We start from the raw sequence: 20,761 nt of genomic DNA on the forward strand, positions 1-20,761 counted from the left end.
ACAAGGTGATCCTTGCCCTTGCTGCCGTGTCCATCATCCTCGGAGTCGGAGCTAAAAAAACGTTGCGCAGAGTGAGCGGTGCCAATGCTTAGCCTTATAGCACTGGCTTTCAGCTCCCGGTGCAGTGGAGATTAAGCCGGGTATTATTCTGAGAAGGTCAAACTGCACTCGGTTCAGTCAGCTCTCAACTAAAATGTCAACCTCCCCGTTCTGGTGTACTTTCTTGTTATACAAGTATATATACTGGGAGATGCCTGTACTTTGAAGTGATGGCAGACGCCAGTGAAAAATCAGGCAAGTTCCCAGTGACAACCACAAGAAGCATGAGCCGTGTGCCAGTGCAAACTCGAGGAAATTCCCGGTGGCAACCCCAAGAAACATGAGCTGGTCATGTCCCTTCATCTGGCTAGTCTCTGGTCCTTGACGAGTGGGGTCCCGAGGAAAAAGTCAGAACTCGCATCTGGCACTGACAGAGGATCGTACTTGTTCTAAGATAACTCTAGTTAGTCAATGGCCATCGGGTATTGCGAAATTGCTATATGGAGCAAGGAGCTTATTTATATGCAAGTAAAGCGGAGTATTTTTCTTCAACACGCATGAGCTCAAATGCACCCGCTACGAAAAGTAAAAAAATAAATTCCAAATGCGTGCTATATACATACGCGAATGCGTGAAAGATGAGAGATTCATGCAGCCTCAATAACGATATTGCTGGATATTTTATTCATGCTGGAATGGAGTCGGCCAATGCCTGTTGTTAGTAATGCACTCCATTCGGAAATAAGTAACGCTGTTTTAGTTCAAAACAGAGGTAACAAGGCACAACCCAATCTCTGTCTGTGAATAATCAGATGATACACGGTTTACTGATCTGTGATCTCCCCCTTGGATCTTACATACACCAACACCACTAAAATTACCTGGTTCTCACACCATATTGGGCCTTTGGGGCAGAAGAAGGTTGTAGAACTTGTCCTTCAAGAAGAAGCTCCGACCCTTGCTGTCGACGGACTTCTTCCACGCGCACCATCCACCATTAACTATCTTCTTGAGGTCATCAGCGCCAGTATAGTGTGGATCGAGGATAAGAAAAGCACAATCACCGCTGGCTTCGTTGTAATCAACTCCCAGAAGGGTATAAGCCAAAACTCCACCACCTGCATTCATTACCAACAATAAAAACAGGATCAGTGTAAGAATAGGTTCTTTTATGCAACCAAGTGTAGCCACTTTGCATGAATTATCCAACTCTGATTAATCTATCTGTGTCTTCCACAATTTTGATTAATCTTGTTGCCATTTCTTGCTTATCAGGAAGTGTTATGCATGGACGGTCTAGAAAATGTAGGTGGCTAAAATAGATGAGAAAACAGTGATTGTCATCAAGATGACCGCACATTTGGAACACATCTATTGTTGGTCAATCAGCACAAACATTGCCACAAGTTGAAAATGAACATTGAAGCAACCATGATCTATGATAAGTTGATAACACTCCATCCATTAGGGGCCATTTGGAACAGAGGGAGAAAAAACTACAGGAATTGGTGAAAGCAAAGAATTGCTGTTGTAAAACCATGGGAATAGAAAACGGAGGACAAAAACTGAAGATGGTGTTCAGATCAGTAGAGAGAAGACCACAGGAAGCTGGCACTTGAGCTGATAATTTTTTTCGAAATAATGCATTGTGGTAGTACTCCCTCCGTTCCTCTATATAGTGCGCCTTGTTTATGGTGTTTATAGCAACACATGTGCTGGCACTTTTATCTCGACTAGAAATGTCTTTGCTTAAACCTGGGACTGGTTTGGACTCAAACTGAAGTTTCAGTTCGGTTTTCCCATCGGTTTGCTTTGGGTTGGATTAAATGGGCTGAGCACCTGTGGTAATTTGGTCTAGTGTGGGCTGTAGCAATTATAGTAGATTGGCTTGGTTTGGTCTGGACAGAGACCGAACGGTCATAGCCTGTTTCAATCCATAGACAAAAACTGGATCAAGCGACCAATTCGACTCTACATCTGTACGAGACCAGCGATTCCATCCGCCCCAGGTTAGGTGCCGTTGTCACCGGCTGTACCCTGTCCTTCCTCCTACACTCTCCCTACTCTTTGGTCCTCCTGGCTGCGTCGACGGCGGGGGCGTCTGGATGACGCCAAGCTTTTGTTGCAGGTGGGTGGGCCCTCTCTCTCACCCACGACCTCTCGCCTTTGTAGGTAGACATGCTACCCGTCACAAATGCCCTGACAGGTCGTCGGTCACTGACTGGTCAAAAAAAAAAACGACCTACCGGACCTCTCAAATTGCGGACAAAAGCCCGGGCCGACCGGCGCCCCTCATATCTAGCCCAAATATAGGGCAGATATGGGGCGGCCCTGGAACGCCCGCGTGCGTCTGCCTGGCTGGCCTGACCCACCACCGACCCCACAACTGTCTCACAAAAACCCCAATTCTGGCGCCTCACTTCGAACCCCAAACTCACTCTCTCTTGCTTCGTCCTCTCCTCTCCCTCTCTAATTCCGTTCTCATCAACTCCGATGTCCAGCTCCTACAGCGACCCCAGCTCCGAGCTCGAATACGAGGAGGAGATGGCCCTCCGCATTGCGTTGGAGCGGTCCAAGGTGGACACATACGGCAGCTCCGGATCTGGAGCGTCGTCGCAGCTCCCACGCCAACGCAACGCGGACACCGGAGTTGGACCCTCCTGGCCCATATGCAACGAAGCCAGGACATGTAGTCCGCACCGCCCTCGCACCGTCTCCTTCCCCCGCCGGCCACTCCATGCGGGCGGCGGTGGGTGCTAGTGCCCGCGCTGTCGGCCCGCACACGCATTCCGGAACCGGAGGTTCGCGCAGCGTGCATGGGAGAGGGACAATGCGGAGAAGTCCGTGCACCGCCACCGCGGGATGCAGGCGGAGCCCGACGAGGACGCGCGGCTCCTCCGATGGGTCTACCGTCGGTCCCTCACGACGGCGAGACGGACGCTCGCCACCTCCGGCGGAACAACGCCAAGGCGCTCCGGCTTGCTATTGAGCAGTCGGAGTGCGAGGCAAAGGATGCAGCGGCAGAGAAGGCTCGGGTCGCCAAGTTGAAGCGGGAGCAAGACACGGCGGTCCGTCGGATGACAGGGCTCATCGTCCTCTCCGACTCCGACGACAACGACGGCGACCGCGACAGCTTCACCTCCTCCTTGGACAACCAAGACCCACCACCAGCCGCGGACGCCTATATATGCACCGGCGACCGAAAGGGCAAAGGCTCGGTGAGGAAGTGGTGAAGCTCCACCGTCTCCGTCTTTAATTTCAAGTTTTTAGTAATCCAGTTTAAACTTGTCCGTCATTTATATGAATTATGTGAACTTTGGCGATCTTTTGGAGAACCGTTGGTGATCTTTTGGTGATTGGAATGTGCATTTCTATGTCCGATTCTATGTGTGTTTGATGATCTACGTTGTTTAGTTCCACGTTGCATGCTTAGTAAGGATATAGGGACCGAATATGAGATGCACGGATATGGACGATAGGATTTGAGAAGTGTGCGGTCAGTGTCCGCGGACGCGCCGGACGCGGCCGTGTGCGTTTGAGGGCCCAGATTTGCAGGTTGCGGCTGTAGATGCTCTTAGCTTGGTCTGGATTGCCCATATCACTTTAGAAATTATTATCCCTGATTGGGCTTGGTCGTTGACTGCTTATGCCCTTTTCACGTTAAGGGCTTTGTCCATAGTTCGAGTTTGTGGTTTCAATCCAAAAATCAGAAACAATCTGGATGTGGTTGGGTTGAAAAAACATACAATTTGGTTTGGTCTGGGTTCTAGCTTATTTGGTTTGGATCGGTTTGGTTTGAATCCTGGGCGTATAGTGCTATGGGCTGGACTAGCTTTGGTTTGGATGTGAAACTATTCCCAGGCTTATCTTTGCTTTTGTCAGACTCATGCATGTGGCTGCAAGCATCTTCGCTGCAGTGGTCCAGCAGAGGGATATCTTCGTCCAAAGATGTTAATGCGCACTACATTCCGGAATTTCATCCAAAACCTTATACGCACTATAATATGGAACTGAGGGAGTAGAACAGACAAGGAAATGATTGTTTATTCACTAGCTTCTCCCTACTTGCCTCGGGCCTACGCGAAAAAAGAGGTGGAAGCAAATGTTTCGGTTCCTTTGGAATCTGACGGATAGGGGTACTTTTCCTCTGGTTTACTATTTTCATTTCCTCTGTTCCGAACGCAGCTAAGGTAAAAAAGACTGCAGGAACTCCATTCCTTCGCTTTCTCCTGTGAACTGAACGGGCCCTTAGTACTTGTATACACTGCGTGTTATGCATAAGGTTTTGGAGTGATTCTTGGCACTCTCCTCTCATAGACTTCAAATTTCAAAGAATACACTCCTTTGACACTCCCATCTTATTTCTGTCAATGAGGTCCTCAACTCCCAGGAGCTTTTTGACCTCTTTCATCTGCCTTTATCGCCCCAAGCCTTTGACTTGTCCCATGAGTTCAGGCAGATCGTTACTCAGCACGCTCCTAATCCTACGGGTGCTGATGTTTGGAGTTCATTTCTGCCACCAAGGTTTACAATCCGTCCTTCACCTCCATCAGTGGCCCTATCTATTCTAGCTGGATTTGGAGTTCCAAATGTCCGTCTAAGAACAAAGCATTCCTTTGGTTACTCCCCTTGATGATCACCACAATACTAAAGACATGCTTGAGAGGAGGAGCTTCCACATTGACGTCTTGACGATGACGTTTAACTGTGTCCTTTGCAATGAGGTGCTACCTGAGTCCAGGGATCACCTCTTCTGGGACTGCACTTTTAGCAAGCCTTGCTAGAGAGTCCTCAACCTCTCCCCCCAAGGTGATGCTGGAATGGAACACTTGATCTCCTCTGCAAGGGTAAGAGGAGAGCATATGAAAAATGTAACCCATTCTTCCGGGTTTTTTAGCTCGCCTCCTTCAATAAGCCTTTCTTCATGAAGACCTTCGTTGTGGCTGCTTGGAATATCTTGGAAGGAAAGGAACTTGAAAGTTCTTTATAACGTTAACCCTAGCCTAGGCTCCTGGTCCTTCTCAAAAAGGATCTTCTCCTTTCTTGGAGGATGAAGGAGTGTAACAGATCCCCTCTTATTTCTTGGTTAGATAGTCTGGGTTAAGTCTCAGTTTCCCCCTCCCTGTCTGTATATTCCCCATATTCTCTCTCTGTAAATATTTTGTTAATAAGGAGCTGCCGATGGAAATAGAAGACAGCGACCGATAGTCTCATTAAGATAGCAGAACAGAAGGTGACTTTTGGGAGCAGACGCGAACCTCCCATGAAGATAGCAGAGAAGATGACTTTTGGGAGCAGACACAAACCAACTCAAGATATGCACCAAGTTTTAAAAAGATCTCAAGATATGCAGTAGGTATGAAATGTCAGTATGAATCTGAAATGCTGACAGAGTGAGGTTAATTGACCAAAAGTCCTCAGGAAGATAGCATCCATGAAACTAGGTTTAAGGGTTTTATAACAACTTGAGATGAATGGAGAACCATGGTTTTCATCTATAATGCTTAATAACTTATTGCTGCTGTAAATAATGGCATCAAACACAAGTACGTACCAATCATTACAGGAGTTCCCTGGGTTTCAAAATGTATCGCGAGTTCTCTGCATTTCTCAGGAAGCTCATCACCAGATCTCACATTAATTATCTTGCAACTAGCCTGCATGACCGAATTCTGTTAAGCGATATTGATACAGGAATAAGACACATGAGTGTACTGAATTAACTATCTCCTCTCATATTTATAACACAACTAATGATAATACAAAAGCACATCAACTACACACTGGTGTATCCCTAAAAATTGCTACGTACTGGTGTAGTCCTGTGTGCAAGAGATATTGGGGTCAAGTCCCAGTCCTTGTGAAAGGACATTTTGATGCTTTTACTATTTTATTCCAATCGAATAGAACAAATGCACAAGAATTCCAACTCAAGATCGTTCACATCCCAAGGCAAGGGCATTTCCAGTGCTATCCACTGGTTTGTGCACCAAACGATTAGGACCAACAAACCTGGAAGACTTAAAAGGTACTCCCTCCGTCCCAAAATTCTTGTCTTAAATTTGTCCAAATACGGATGTATGAAATCACGTTTTAGTATTAGGTACATCCGTATCTAGACAAATTTAAGACAAGAATTTTGGGACGGAGGGAGTACATATTTGGAGAAAAAAATGACCTACTCAGAAATTCAGTTTCTTCCAAAATTATTTTCTGTGGATCAGACACAACATCTGAATTCACAGAGCAAAATGGACCACAAGAACATCTAACAAACGAAAAATGTTCAAAAGCTTGAGTTATAACTCAACTATTCTGTTTCTAGGTTTACAGGCAACACTGCAAACAAGCTTCAGGATATGATATTAGAACTTATACAACCTATAGTCCTGCATTGATGCCCTCCAGCAATTCACAAAAATGTACTTCGAACAATGAACATTGTGAGACCATTTGGTCATACCCCTGGATTGATGATGCTTATGTTAAGATGCTGGTGCTCGGGTTTGGGAGCAAGATGCCAGTAAGTTGCTAACTAACCGTTGCCATTCTTAGAAAAGAAAACCATCATCAAATATGCACAATTATTCATCAAACACAAAAGAAATATATAAACTCATACCAAGCAGTTTGTCAAGCACAAAGCTTAATTCTATCGCTCCAATCCATTCCCGAGATCCAATAAATGATGGATCCTTATCACCAATTTCAACAAGAACTTGCTGGATCTCCCTGATTAAGAAGTTGGAGCAAATATATTAATCAGCCTGGCATCTTAATTTCTGCTATACCATTGTAGAAAGAAGTTACTGTTAAACAATTGTAGAAAAAATAGGCATGATAACATCTAGTCTGTCAAACCTGTGTGAAGGAACATTTATAGATGAATACTGTTGTAGCCTGTACCAAGACATGATTGTTTGTAGAGAACGGTAGGCACATCCCCATCCCTGAAACAGGAGGATAACAAAGACTTGTCAGTTGTCACCACTGGCCACGACAGAAACTCAGAGACATAAAATCATCCTGAACCATATGTGAGGTACACCAAAAATGGGTAGCATTCTGAAGCAGCACAAAGTTGTGGAGGAACAACTCCACCTTGCTGCTACAATGTGCACAGCACAAGTGTTGAAGGAACAACTTCAACGTTCTGTACTAGATATCGCTCGAGGCTGAGATAGGGCTGATATGGCAGCAGGAGTTCAATCCAAAAATCCTAGAGCACAAGATCTAGTCCAAGATCTTAGATAAGAACAACAAGTTCTCTTATAGGTAGTGGGTCTGATTACAAATTAGAGGTGAGGACCTGTATTTACAGGGCTTTGGGAAGCCTTCACATCTCACTTCTACTTATGGCTAGAACACTCCAGAGAACATTACTTAAGATTCACCATTCTACTCATAGCTAGAAGACTAGAAAACAGTAGCTAGGGTTGAGAAAATAAAAGAAATACTAGACTACAATAGAAGTATCTAGAACTAGAAGTATAGCCAAACAGATTTGACATATGATTTTATTTTCATTTTCCCCATCTATTGTTCCTCATCACATTCTCTTCCGGGCATGCAGTATGCACTAAGTTACCCAAATGTACCCGAGCAAAACATAACATAGTCCCCACAGATTGCTATTATAGCAGAAGGCAAGACTCGTATCAGTTCAATTTATTGATCAACACAAAAGAGCAATTACATGTTTGGAAAGGCAAAACCTATCAGCCTGGAAAATATCCAAATCAGAAATTTTAGCACTAATCATTTCACACCAAGTGGTATAATGCAAAAGTACATGGCACAAAAAATAATTAAAAAAAAGTCCACCCTGTAATACCAACACTTGATTTAGTGCTACAGCAAGCAGTTTGACCAATTTTTCGAATTATAACAATGCAGTTGCAAGGCTTAAAGCAAATGCCAACTACAATCTGCCCTTTGATAATTCGTCATAGCTCTACTCTACATGAATGGGCAGAAGACACCTATGTTACTACAGAATTATAAACAAAACCAAAACATGGAAGAGGAACTAGCAGAGCAATTTCAGGTAGAAGCTTTCCAAATGCAACTCATGAAATGCCATTCTCTATGTCCTCCTCAGATAAAGAAAGGGGCGCCAACCAAGCATATAATAAAGCCTATAACAGGAAATTCTCTGACAAATGTTTTAAAACTAAAGTATGATGATTTATTATTTCAGTTACAAATTAAAACCCAAAAACAGGTATATGTGAAGCATTAATTTCAAAGAAAACGAATATCAATTAGAATTGTCTGGTAAAATAGCAGTCATCAGGATAGGTGCTACCGCAGTCAGATAAGGTACACAATAGGTTGGTTTGAGAAGATTGCAAGTCGAGTTGTATACAGTTTGGCAAGCAACAGTTGAAAACGGGGGCACATGGCAGATATATAGTAAAAATATACTCCCTCCGTCCCATAATGTAAGACGTTTTTTGGCACTACACTAGTATCAAAAAACATCTTACATTATGGGACGGAGGGAGTATATAACAGTAACCCAAGGCATGACACTAAGAAAACCTCCAATAGGTTGTTACTAAGGTGGTCATTATGTGGGCATGATGTTCATTGTTCAGCCACATCCATGATAAGAACCTCTCCATTAAGCTTGTTCCTAAAACCAGGAAAATATATATGTTGGTGAGCTGGCATGGGAGGCAGGGCTCTTCCTGTTTCCTCTACCACTTCCAGATCACATGAAATCCTGTGTGGCACCATTTTAGAACAAGTGACATGCACTAGTGGAGTTACTCTAAGAGTACTATTTTCAAAGAATTTGATAACACAATGAATAAATATTTGTATATTTCAAATCAGATATTTGAATTTCAAACCTCTTTACAGCTGCATTTTGTATGTAAAACAGATAACCTTTTTTGTAGCTTCTGTTTTAATTTTCTGGTAAATATAAAATGTATTCAAACTGAGCAAAATATACTCGTTGTTTGTGCAGTAGGCTTATGTGTCCCATCTAATTCCATTAAATGGACAGGTTTGATTGTCTATCATCTTACTGAAATAGGACTTCAGAGCACCGACGAAAGAAATGCAGAAACTAACATCCAGCCATGGGGTGGGAATCTACAATCTGTTATGAAGGTAAATGATCTATACCTGCTGTCTAAGAACTGAATAAGATACTCAAATAAACCCTAGATATTATTTAACATATGTAGACATCAGACAATAGAACACATATATATGAAACAAACTGTCAAGAAGAGAGGTAAGAATTAATAGAAAGAAATACTGAAGTATAAAAACAAACATTACATTGTCATCGATACCATCATGTAGGTAATGGTAATACTCATATGAACCATCAATCAATGACATGATTCCTCCAGATACTGCAATAAACATGAAATTAAAAACTATTATCCCCTAAATTTGTTAATGTTCTCAAAGTAAGAACCAATGCAACTACTAACCACCACTAGATGGAATTTCTTTGTGGACATCTCGAAGCAATGAGGAACCTGATCTCAATGATAGATCACGGTGGGTGTAAGGAAAATATTTTCTAACTGGAAGATAAGGAACAGAACAACTAAGAAGAATACAAAATATAACTGATACCACTTTTAGATGAGCTTCTATCTCGCCTTTCCATGGCACCAAAAGTTAGTGCATTAGAAGTCCGTAATAAAGGACGATCCAAGGGCAGACCAAGCCTGAAGTGCAGATTTCTTCTCAGTTCACCTACAAATTTATGATGCAAACTGTAATAATACACCCAAGTACACTGTCAAGCTAAGTTAAAACAATAACTACCAAATACATCAAAGCATCACAGCAAATTTCATACTCTGCTTTTCCTCAATCTCCCCGTATCTTGTGTCGTATATAGCTGTTAGAGGAATAAGCAACCCAGGAGGAACAAGATGGTATGGACAAAGCTTCAACAAATTAAAGAAACGATGTTAGAGACAAAATTCCATAACATTTTGCACGCAATCAGATACTCCCTCCGTTCGGAATTACTTGTCTCGGAAATGGATGTATCTAGAACTAAAATACATCTAGATACATCCATTTCTACGACAAGTAATTCCGAACGGAGGGAGTATATATTAAATAGCAAGAAAACCATGGCTAATGATGCAAATAAATTATGTTATTGTATGGAAATTATGACAACAAAATATCAGAACAAGAAAACTACCCTATCCATGGAGCTATATGTTACTCCCTCCGTTCCATAATTCTTGTCGTGGTATGAACTAAAACTACCACGACAAGAATTATGGAACGGAGGGAACTAAAACCACGACAAGAATTATGGAACGGAGGGAACTAAAACCACGACAAGAATTATGGAACGGAGGGAGTAGTTGATTGTTCTTTTTTTTCCTTTTTTATTGCATTAGAAGTAGTGAATTGCAAATTTCATGCTGCTTTTCACTAGATTGACAAATATGGCAACAGTACACATGTGCTGTACATTTCTTCACGACATAATTGTGAAAACTTGGTAGCACCTGATATTATTGTGTGGATTGACATTTGAAAGTTGGGTAAAGCCGTAAAGGACACGTGGCCTCATCTACCTACTGGCAGGGCCTAATCATATTCCACTGCTTCATTCGCAACAAGGAACCTGCCCTTTAACAGGGGGAAATGACTATACACTATACCCTTGGAATAGAACCTCTGCATCCTAACAAACCCTACCCTTAGCATCCTAAACTAAAGTGCTCTCTGGCCAACAAGATGATCTCTAGGATTCACTGCTGCTATGTGCGTGGTGCATCAGCCAACCAACTACATATTAGCACACAATAATATTCAGTTCAGAAATGAACTAATAATAATCTAGAACCTAGTGAAGTCAAGGACGCAATGGCTGATAAAAAGGCCTTAGAATAAGGAGCATTTGCCACACCACCAGCATCCATCTGGAGCTCAATCTACTACGTTCTTACAGGTGCATACATGCCCCAAAACTCACAACAGTCCAACCAGGGCCTATTCAAGCATCGATGCTCAAGTGTTGATTCCATTTCTCAGTAACAAGGGCAAGAAGACAACATTTAAGCACCTGTCAACTTGCAGAATTGGAGATGTGACCAGAGAATTCATATTAATAACCTCTTTTTCTAAGATTAATATTACCTCTTGATTCTAAGTTTCTAACAAGTCCCACTTGTAGTTTTGATATAGCTTTCGGTATGTTGTAAAGAACCTTTGCAACTCTATAACATGCTGCCACTTTTCATATCATATCTTAAGATTTTGGACCTAACTAGCCCTTTTCTACTTTTATCTGAATTATTAGGTTTTTAAAAGCGTTCAAATAATAATCTATGAGTTAAGAGTTGGTGACCTTATACATCTCTATGGCAATATCTAGGCAGCATGCTTCATGCTGTTCATTTGTAGTTTGTAGTACAATGGTAGCTGATAGGTATCAGTTGCCCTTCCATGTGCATATACTAATCGATTTAGCGATGGCATCATGGCAATCAGAAGACTTATGAATCACATACCTGAGGCTGTTGAGTTAAGAGCTCTGAGACAATAGCCTTCTTCATAATGCTTAGCTGATCAGCTAAACCCGGAATAACTAGCTCAGACACAGCAACGGTTACAGGAAGATCCATAGAACTGTAGCATAATATATCTAGCTTCAGGTCGATTACTCTCAGGCTAGCTGGTGCTGGTGCTGATATAAAATATGAAAAATACTTTCAGTGAGGAAAGTGAAAAGTGATTCAAAAATGAAGGGGGCAAAGAAATGCACTCCATCCGACCTGTTGCAGAATACTTGTACACGGCAGAGTGAACTCCCTAGAGTGAATATGTGAAATGCCAGGCAATGTGTGTACCATCCCCGGACCGAAAAATGGACTTGACGACTAAAAAGTGGACTTCCCAACAAAAAGTAAACTTTCTGCATGGACAAAGTGAACTTCTGTTTTCTCTTTTTATACAGCGGGCTGCTGCAGTTCAAATAGTGAACCACTGTGGTCTGAAGAGCAAACTTCTATTTTATATCGCGAACAACACCAGTTTGCAGTGGACTCCTTTTTTTGCTTAACATAGTGAATTGTTTGTTGTTCTCACCGAATGGACTTCTGCCCGTTGATGCAGCGAACTGCGGCAGGAGAAGGGAGCGGGAGCCGGCGTGGTAGCGGGGCTAGAGGAGGGGGTGGCGACAGAGGATGGTAGTTCACGGTGGTGCGCGACCTCTCACCCGGCGATGGTGATGCTGGAAGATGATGCCAAGTTTGGAGCTCATGGCAGCGACCAGACTGCAGGGTGGCGAGCAGGGGAGGGGGTGGTTGGGGAAGTGGTGTGGCAACAGGAGCCAGGTCGCAGCGGGGGAAGGCTGGCGGGCACCGAGAAAGGGGAGGGACGCTGCGGCAGCATAGAGGTGGGCGTGGGTGGATGGAGAAGGGCGGGGAGGAAGCATACCAGCAGCGTGCGAGAGGATTGAGAAGAGTGGCACAGTAGTAGATCGGCGGCACAAGGGAGGAAGCAAAGGGGTGGCGCGGGAGGATGGTGAGGTGGGCAGTGGAGGTTCGGGGATCAGGCTATTTTCACGGGGTGGTGGTTGTAGAATAGGTATTCTATAACTAAAGGGGTGGTTGTATAATAGATCCACGACCATGTTGAAAATGTAAGGTGTAGTTAGACCGGCGTCTCATATGTTACATAGTATATTTAGGGAAAATACTTTCTACTACCAGGTGTAAGGTGTACTTAAACCCACGTTTCATATGCTACGGTGCGAATATATACTACTTTGTCATTCTAAATATATTCAGCACAATGCCTGTACGTTGGTACGAAAGGCATTGCTGTCCTACGGCCATTGCGCAGTTCACTATAAAAAAAGGAGCAAAAGGGCGGAAGTTTTATTTTTCAAGAAGCAGAATATTTTTATAAGAAAATAGTTACCTGGAAAGTACTTTAACATAGGGACAGGGGAGGCAGCCTTTGAGATGTTGAATGATTGATTGGATAGGACAGTTATCTGAATTGCATCTGCATTCTAGAAAATAAGGCATTCAGAGATTTGTGATTAAAGATTGTCACATGATATAGGAATACAAATCAATATCATCACACTATACAATAGGAATTAAATCTCCATTCGGCAGATGCCTTACGACTTCCCATATATTCCTTCAAACTTCATACAGTTTATATTTCCAAACAAGTCATACATAAAACTGAAAACAAATTTTCATGAAATATGTGGCTCCCAAAATATTAAAGATAGGTATACTGAATTTCATGACTGAATAACAGAAGCAAGAGAGGTAAGTGACCGAAGATGACAATGTCTCACAATTGACATTGGTCATTAAGAACTACAAAACAAGTAGAGCAAGTTTAGTTTAGTACAGCTTACCTCCCTTATTGAGGAGAGGTCATGCCTCTTTGTCGGTAAGAATTCTGAACAAGATACAATTTTGGCACTGCACTTGTTTGTGTTTGGGTTGATGGGTAGTTGGGAAACAGAATTCAAATTATTGCCATGTAAGATAACTGAATGGTGTGATTCGTCAAATGTTGCAGTCGGGCCTTCAACTAGGTAAGAAACATGAGGACCTCTGAGGTTAGCAGCTGCAGATTCAATGAGTGAAGAAAACCTGGCTTCAATGCCTACAAAGGTAAGAGATAGTAAAGAATTATGTCTTCCGTTCAGTAGAGAACGGTTTATAGTTCCTGCTACAATTCCCTTTTGCCTTTATAAGAAAAAATACCATTTCAATAAAAATTGGAGAAGTGCTGCAAACTGTTGAACCGGTATGGGCCCAAGCCCATCATATGTATCCTTAGGGCCCAAGCCCATGAGGATAAGCTGACCTAGAAGGGGCATCCAGTCCTCCCGTTCCCAGTGAGAGCCGCCACACACACTCACACTCACGCTGCAGGTACTCCTCTCTCCCTGAATCAACATGGTATCAGAGGCCAGGTTCGGTGGGGCCTGACGGACGGTGGCGCCCGCCGGCGAGGCGGCGGGGATCCGGCGAGGCGCGGGCGCGGGCCAGTGCCTGGGCGACGACGGTCGCGGCGTCAACGCGCTGCTGCGCACGAGTGGTCGGGCGCGGCGCTGCCTGCGTGGCCGTGCACGGGCTGACGCGGCAGTGGACGGAGGGACTCGCGACCTGAAGGCTGCGCAGGTGCTGTCCATGCGAAGGAGGAGTGCTTGCGTGAGTGCGCGAGGTGCTGCTGGAGTTTCTGTGCTGCTGCTGCTGCGTGAGGCAGCGGGAGGAGGTAGGAGAGGTGGTCCTGGAGCTGCCGTTGCTGCTGCTGTTCCTTGGGAGGAAGAGGTGTTGCTTGCTGCTACTGGTGGTGGTCAGTGCTACTGCTGCTGTGGGCTGCTGTTGTTGGGTGTGTAGAGGCTGTGTCCGTTGCTGCTACTGAGTGTTGCTGCTTCCACTCCTCCTGACCGAAGATGGCTGAGCCAACAGGCCTTGCTGAGGCTTTCGAGAAGCTTGCTAAGATCTTCGAGGAGTCGAAATCTGGGGCCATCGTTCCTCGACAGGAAGTGGCTCAGAAGATCGAACTGTCGCCCATGGACATGAAGTTAGAGGGGGCTACCAATTATCTGAGCTGGTCCCGGAGGGCGTTGCTGGCTGTGGAACAGAAGGAGCTTGATGGGCACTTGTTGGGTGTTGTTGCTGAACCAGGAGACAAGACTACTGTGGAGGGAAAAAGATGGAAGGTCATAAACTCTGTGCTCATTGGCTGGTTGTTGAACTCGGTGGTGCCCCCCATTGGACGCTCTGTGGAGGGGCTCGATATGGACGACTCTGTCCACCTTGTACTCAGGTAAGGGCAATGTCATGCTAATTGCTCAGATTGAGGGGAAGATCAATCGGCTGCATCAAGGCGACGACATGTCAGTGATGACATATGTGGCAGAGCTGCAGGCTTTGTGGGCAGAGCAGGATAACTGCGACCCTCTGGAACTCTACGATGCGGCTTGCATCGAGTCAGGGCGCAAGTGGATTGCACGCAGGCGTGTGCTGAAACTGTTGGAGGGGCTTAGAGGTTGTTTTCATGGCAGGAGGGCATCCCTGTTGCACCAACCTCTCCTGCCCTCTCTTGAGGAGACTATTGCTACTATGTCTCAAGAGGAGGTGCGGCTATCTCTTGAGCATGCAGACATGAAGGTTGTGCCGTCTTCGACATTTGCAGTCACTGAGCGCATGGAGTGGAGCGATCCCAACAAATGTCATATCTGTGGGGAGGCAGGTCACTGGAAGTGGGCGTGTCCAACTCGTGGCAGAGGCAGGGGATACAACGGAGGGGGAACTGGCAGAGGCAGGAGTGCTAGAGGCAGAGGTGGATACTCAGGGACCTCAAGGGGCCAGGCTTCTAGGGGCAGAGGTGGCTACTCAGGACACTCAGGGGATCAGAGGGCTCACATGACAGTGGCAGGAGACACTGGGACGTCAAAAGGCAAAGATGCAAATGATGTTGACTATGGAGACTTTGCTCTCTGGGCCTCCACTGATGAAGGTAATCCAGAACAGGCATCTCTTGCTTCTAATGGGAGTGCTCCAGAGTGGGTTCTCGACTCTGGAGCATCTAAGCATGTTGCTAGTAAATCTTGCGTGTTTGAGTCTTACACTAAGCACCCTCCGTCTCACACGGGCACTATGCAAACTGTTGATGGCACAAACCAGCCTGTCGTAGGGGTTGGCACAGTCAAGTGCACTCCGACCATCTCCCTATCCTCGGTTTTACATGTGCCAGCTTTTCCTGTCAATCTGGTCTCCTTCAGTGCCCTAATTGATCAAATTGACTGTCGTGTGATCCTTGACAAATTTGGTTGCGTGATTCAAGAGCGACAGACGAGCCAGACAGTTGGGACTGGCACCAGGCGTAGGGGGCTCTGGTACATGGACCAGGAGGTGCAGCCGGACTTGGTGTGTGCTGCGACCATGGAGGACAAGGAGAAGGAGGCGATGATCCATCACTGTAGGATGGGACATGTATCTTTTGATAAGATGAGTAGAATCTTTCCGGATGTTATGTGTGGGATAGGCAAGGGCAAGTTGACATGTGATGCTTGCGAATATGCCAAACACACACAAGCCTCATATGTGAGTAAGGGGCTTAGGAGCATATCTCCTTTTATGCTTATTCATTCGGATGTATGGAAGAGCCCAGTTGTATCAATGAATGGAATGAAATACTTTGTGACATTCATCGATTGCTATTCTCGTATGACCTGGATTTATTTGATGCGTCACAAAGATGAGGTGTTTAGCTGTTTTCAGAATTTCCATGCCTTGGTGAAGAATCAGTTTCAGGTGCAGGTGCAGGTGATCAGGACTGACAATGGGACAGAGTATGTGAACAACACATTTGGGGCCTACTTGTCTGATCAAGGTATTCTTCATCAAACTTCGTGCCCAGACACCCCTCCTCAAAATGGAGTGGCGGAAAGGAAAAATCGGCATATTCTTGAGGTTGCTCGGTCATTGATGTTTACGATGAATGTGCCCAAATTCTTGTGGAGTGAAGCAGTGATGACAGCCACATACCTGATCAACCGGACACCATCAAGAATACTAAGCATGAAGTCTTCGTGTGAGCTAGTATATGGAGAAACTAAGTTTGTTGTTCCCCCAAAATTGTTTGGCAGTACCTGTTTTCTTCGTGATCACCGTCCTTCTGTTGGAAAACTTGATCCGCGAGCAGTGAAGTGTATTTTTCTGGGCTATTCTTCTAGTCAGCAGGGATATAAATGTTGGTGTCCCTCAGAGAAACGCAGGTTTGTCAGTATGGATGTAACCTTCAGGGAGTCTGAGCCATTCTATGGTGAGCCAACAGATCTAAGTGTGTTGTTTCAAGAGCTTGACCATTTACACTCTGTGCAGGATGGTCAAGAGGGGGAGAAGGTTGTGTCTCACACTCAGGAGGATTCTGTGGGCACTAACATTGATGATGTGCAGGTTCAAGTCCAGCCAATTGTGGGTACAATTCCGGTTGGTACTCTCACTGATGGTGATGTGCAGGTTCAGGTCCAGCCAACAGTGGGTTCCATTCAGATTGGTAATCTCCAGCTCCCTGTTCCAGATCGGTGGCAGAATATTCCCCTAGTGTACTCTCGACGGCAGCCACAAGTGCCACAAGTGCATAGCTCATCTGACACACGTCTGGTCTATACACGGCGGCAACCACTTGTGCAGGAGGAGCAGCAAGTGCAGGGGGAGCAACAAGGCAGTGGTGCAAGCTCATCTGACACGGTGGAACTGCCTATTGCGTTGCGAAAGGGGACACGTGAAGCGGCACAGAAGGCTTTACCACCGAAGTTTTTTGATGATCATGACATTGGAAATTGTGTGTCTTATGAGGCTTTGTCTCCTTCCTATAGAGTGTTTGTTGCCTCTCTTCAAACTGTGTCAATCCCAAAGGATTGGAAGGCTGCAAAGCAAGATCCGAAGTGGCGTGAAGCGATGATAGAAGAGTTGGAAGCACTGAGGAAAAACAAGACGTGGGTGCTAACCACATTGCCGGCAGGAAAGAAAGCAGTGAGTTGTAAGTGGATCTATATAGTGAATTAGAATCCTGAGGGGAAGGTGGAACGGTATAAGGCCAGATTGGTCGCCAGAGGATATAGTCAAACTTATGGAATGGACTATGACGAGACGTTTGCTCCAGTGGCAAAGATGAACACAGTAAGGATATTGGTTTCCTGTGCTGCAAACTTTGGGTGGAAGTTGCATCAATTAGATGTCAAGAATGCCTTCTTGCATGGTGAGTTGAGGGAAGAAGTGTACATGGAGATACCACCAGGTTTTGGTACTTCACAGACCACGGGGAAGGTATGCAGGCTGAAGAAATCCTTGTATGGTCTAAAGCAATCGCCGAGGGCTTGGTTTGATAGGTTCAGATGTGCTGTCTGTGCTATGGGGTATGGTCAATGTAATGGTGACCACACGGTGTTCTACAAGCACTCACTCTCTGATCGGAAGATCACCATCCTTGCAGTTTATGTGGATGACATTATCATCACTGGAGATGATAAGGAGGAAATAGAGAGATTGAAGGGGTGTCTAAGCAAGGAGTTTGAGGTAAAGGATTTGGGCAACCTAAAATACTTCCTTGGCATTGAAGTGGCTCGAACAGAGAAGGGAATATCTTTGTGCCAACGGAAATACACCTTGGATCTCTTGAGTGACATGGGCATGATGGGATGTCGTGCAGCCCCTACGCCGATTGAACAAAATCATCGAGTGACAGCTCAATCAGGTGAGCTGGTGAATAAGGAAGATTATCAGAAATTAGTTGGGAGGTTATTGTACTTGTGTCATACCAGGCCTGACATTACGTATGCCGTGGGTGTGGTGAGCAGATACATGCATGAACCAAGGAGTGGGCATCTTGATATTGTGCACAGAATTCTGAGATACTTGAAGGGGACTCCGGGTAAAGGGTTGTGGTTTGCGAAGAGTGGACATCTTGAGGTGGATGGCTATAGTGACTCTGATTGGGCCAGTTGTCAAGATGATAGAAGATCAACTTCTGGCTACTGTGTGTTTGTGGGAGGAAATTTGGTGTCATGGAGAAGCAAGAAACAGACAGTTGTGTCTAGATCAACAGCAGAAGCTGAGTACAGAGCATTATCTCAAGGGTTGTGTGAGATGCTCTGGGTGAAGTACCTACTGAGCGAGTTGAAACTTCTGAGGAAGGGCCCCTTGAAGGTGTGGTGTGACAATCAGTCAGCTATAGCCATTGCTAATAACCCAGTTCAACATGATAGGACAAAGCATGTGGAAATTGATCGCTTCTTCATTAAGGAGAAACTTGATGCTGGGATCATCAGCCTTGGTCATGTCAGTTCTGGGCAGCAGTTTGCAGATTGCTTGACAAAGGGACTAGGAACAAAGGACTGTAACTTGGCATGTGACAAGATGGGAATGATAGATATCTACCACCCATCTTGAGGGGGAGTGTTGAACCGGTATGGGCCCAAGCCCATCATATGTATCCTTAGGGCCCAAGCCCATGAGGATAAGCTGACCTAGAAGGGGCATCCAGTCCTCCCGTTCCCAGTGAGAGCCGCCACACACACTCACACTCACGCTGCAGGTACTCCTCTCTCCCTGAATCAACACAAACATTATTATTATGTCTTAGAAAATCTCTCTACATATGCTTGCAACACTTTGTCTGCAAGTGCACATTCGCCAGGCCCAAGAAATCACAAACAATTTGGTATGTAACAATGGTTTTGTTTACAAATTGGGGTAAAGAATTGCATGGAAAATAACTATTATTATGCAGCTATTCAAGTATAAAGGTCAGAGCATTATCCTAACAAATGCAACCCAAGAAGTAAAAACGAATCAGTTGCTGGGTGACCAAATTACCAAAGGGTACATATACTCAAAATCATCCATATGAGAACTGAGAGCAAAGGAATTGCATCTTACATATCAACCCTTAGTTGTTTATTTCGTAGTTCCAAAGTATAAAATAAAAATGCAACAATTCTGGCATTTTACCAGTATCCAAGAAAATCATGGAACTGGAGATAATACCAGCATGATATTTAAGTACGGCAAAGTTCACTTTTCAACACTCAACCATGTGAAACCAAAGCATAATACGCACTAATGAACACGAAAACGACGACAATTTTACAACACGAAGGCATTGCATACTTCAGATATATGGCTTCACACTCGACACATGCAAAATTAAGCTAGAGACTTGCACAATGAAAATTCAGAAGGACGGCAGTTTGACATTTACAGCTGAAGAAGAGAGGGGGGAACTTACCAGACATCGTCTCATCCGAAGGAAGATAGAGTGGCAGCTGCAGCTGCAGCTCGCAGCGCAGAAGGCAGCCCTTCTCCAGCAGCGACCTCCCCGGCTCATCCCCCCACAGAACCTCCTGCCCTTCCACCACTTCTGACCCTTCACTCTCCGAAACAAGAAACCGAATGTCCCCAGTGGACGCATCCACGCAGCCTCCAACCATGCCATGGCTCGCCCTTTCGCCGAACAACCGCTCCCTCAGCTCCCCAGCCAGTTCCAGCGCTCTGCCGGCATCGGACTCGAAATTCGCGCTCCCGAGGAACAGGCCCCCCACGATGTCAAACCCCCTCACGAGTAAACCACGGATTTCGTCTGCACGCAACACCAGAGATTGTCAGGTGAGGAAGACCATGAGTGGGGCTAGCTGCAGAGGATGGAGGACTCGAAGTTAGGGGGTAGGTGTGAGAGACTTGCCTGCTTCGTGGGGAAGATCGGGGGAGAACGGGCCGTCGTCAGACAGGAAGCGGAGGCAGCGGAGGGCGGCAGCGACGGTGACGGGATGGAGGAAGCGAGGGGAGCCGACGAGCCAGAGGAGGGACGGGAAGGGAGAGGAGAGGACGGACTTCTTAGGGCAGAGGAGGCGGAGGGCCGGCGGGCGGCGCGCACCAGCGGCGGCAGTTTCCATCGGCGGCGATCGGGAGGATGGAAACGCCGGTGTCTATGCTTCGCATAAGCACTGGGCAAGACCCATTTAGGCCTTCTTCAGTTGGGCCGGGGTTGGGGCCCAATCCCCAGGCGCGGTTTGTTTCCCGGGCCAACGAAAAGCGGAAATCAAGATCACATCCCACACAGGCTTTTCACAAAAAAATAAAAAAAAATCCCACACAGGCTCACAAGTGGCATACTGCATATGCGATCACTTGTGGTAACCTGTGAGTTTTTTCCTCTTACGAAAGTGTCTTTT

At 45.4% G+C, this 20,761-nt stretch overlaps 1 protein-coding gene across 2 annotated transcripts; it reads right to left on the reverse strand.

Moving 5' to 3' along the window:
- Positions 1-777: 777 nt before the first annotated feature.
- On the reverse strand, positions 778-20,552 carry LOC123158978 (probable Ufm1-specific protease). 2 transcript variants are annotated; one of them, XM_044576786.1, is made up of 14 exons: positions 20,272-20,552; positions 19,819-20,169; positions 13,424-13,677; positions 12,967-13,060; positions 11,553-11,728; positions 9,872-9,962; positions 9,643-9,765; positions 9,495-9,542; positions 9,337-9,413; positions 6,901-6,989; positions 6,662-6,771; positions 6,503-6,504; positions 5,594-5,696; positions 778-1,157 (listed from the first exon to the last, which is right to left on the reverse strand). In XM_044576786.1, the coding sequence occupies exons 1-14, from the start codon at positions 20,480-20,482 to the stop codon at positions 928-930; spliced, it is 1,959 nt and encodes a 652-aa protein (XP_044432721.1). In that variant the 5' UTR covers positions 20,483-20,552; the 3' UTR covers positions 778-927. The 2 variants fall into 2 exon arrangements, 1 of the variants encoding a protein (XP_044432721.1); XR_006479415.1 differs by lacking the exon at positions 6,503-6,504.
- Between the last annotated feature and the right edge of the window lie 209 nt (positions 20,553-20,761).

This window comes from Triticum aestivum, chromosome 7B (assembly GCF_018294505.1).
Source record: "Triticum aestivum cultivar Chinese Spring chromosome 7B, IWGSC CS RefSeq v2.1, whole genome shotgun sequence".
In the NCBI taxonomy this organism is placed as follows: domain Eukaryota; kingdom Viridiplantae; phylum Streptophyta; class Magnoliopsida; order Poales; family Poaceae; genus Triticum; species Triticum aestivum.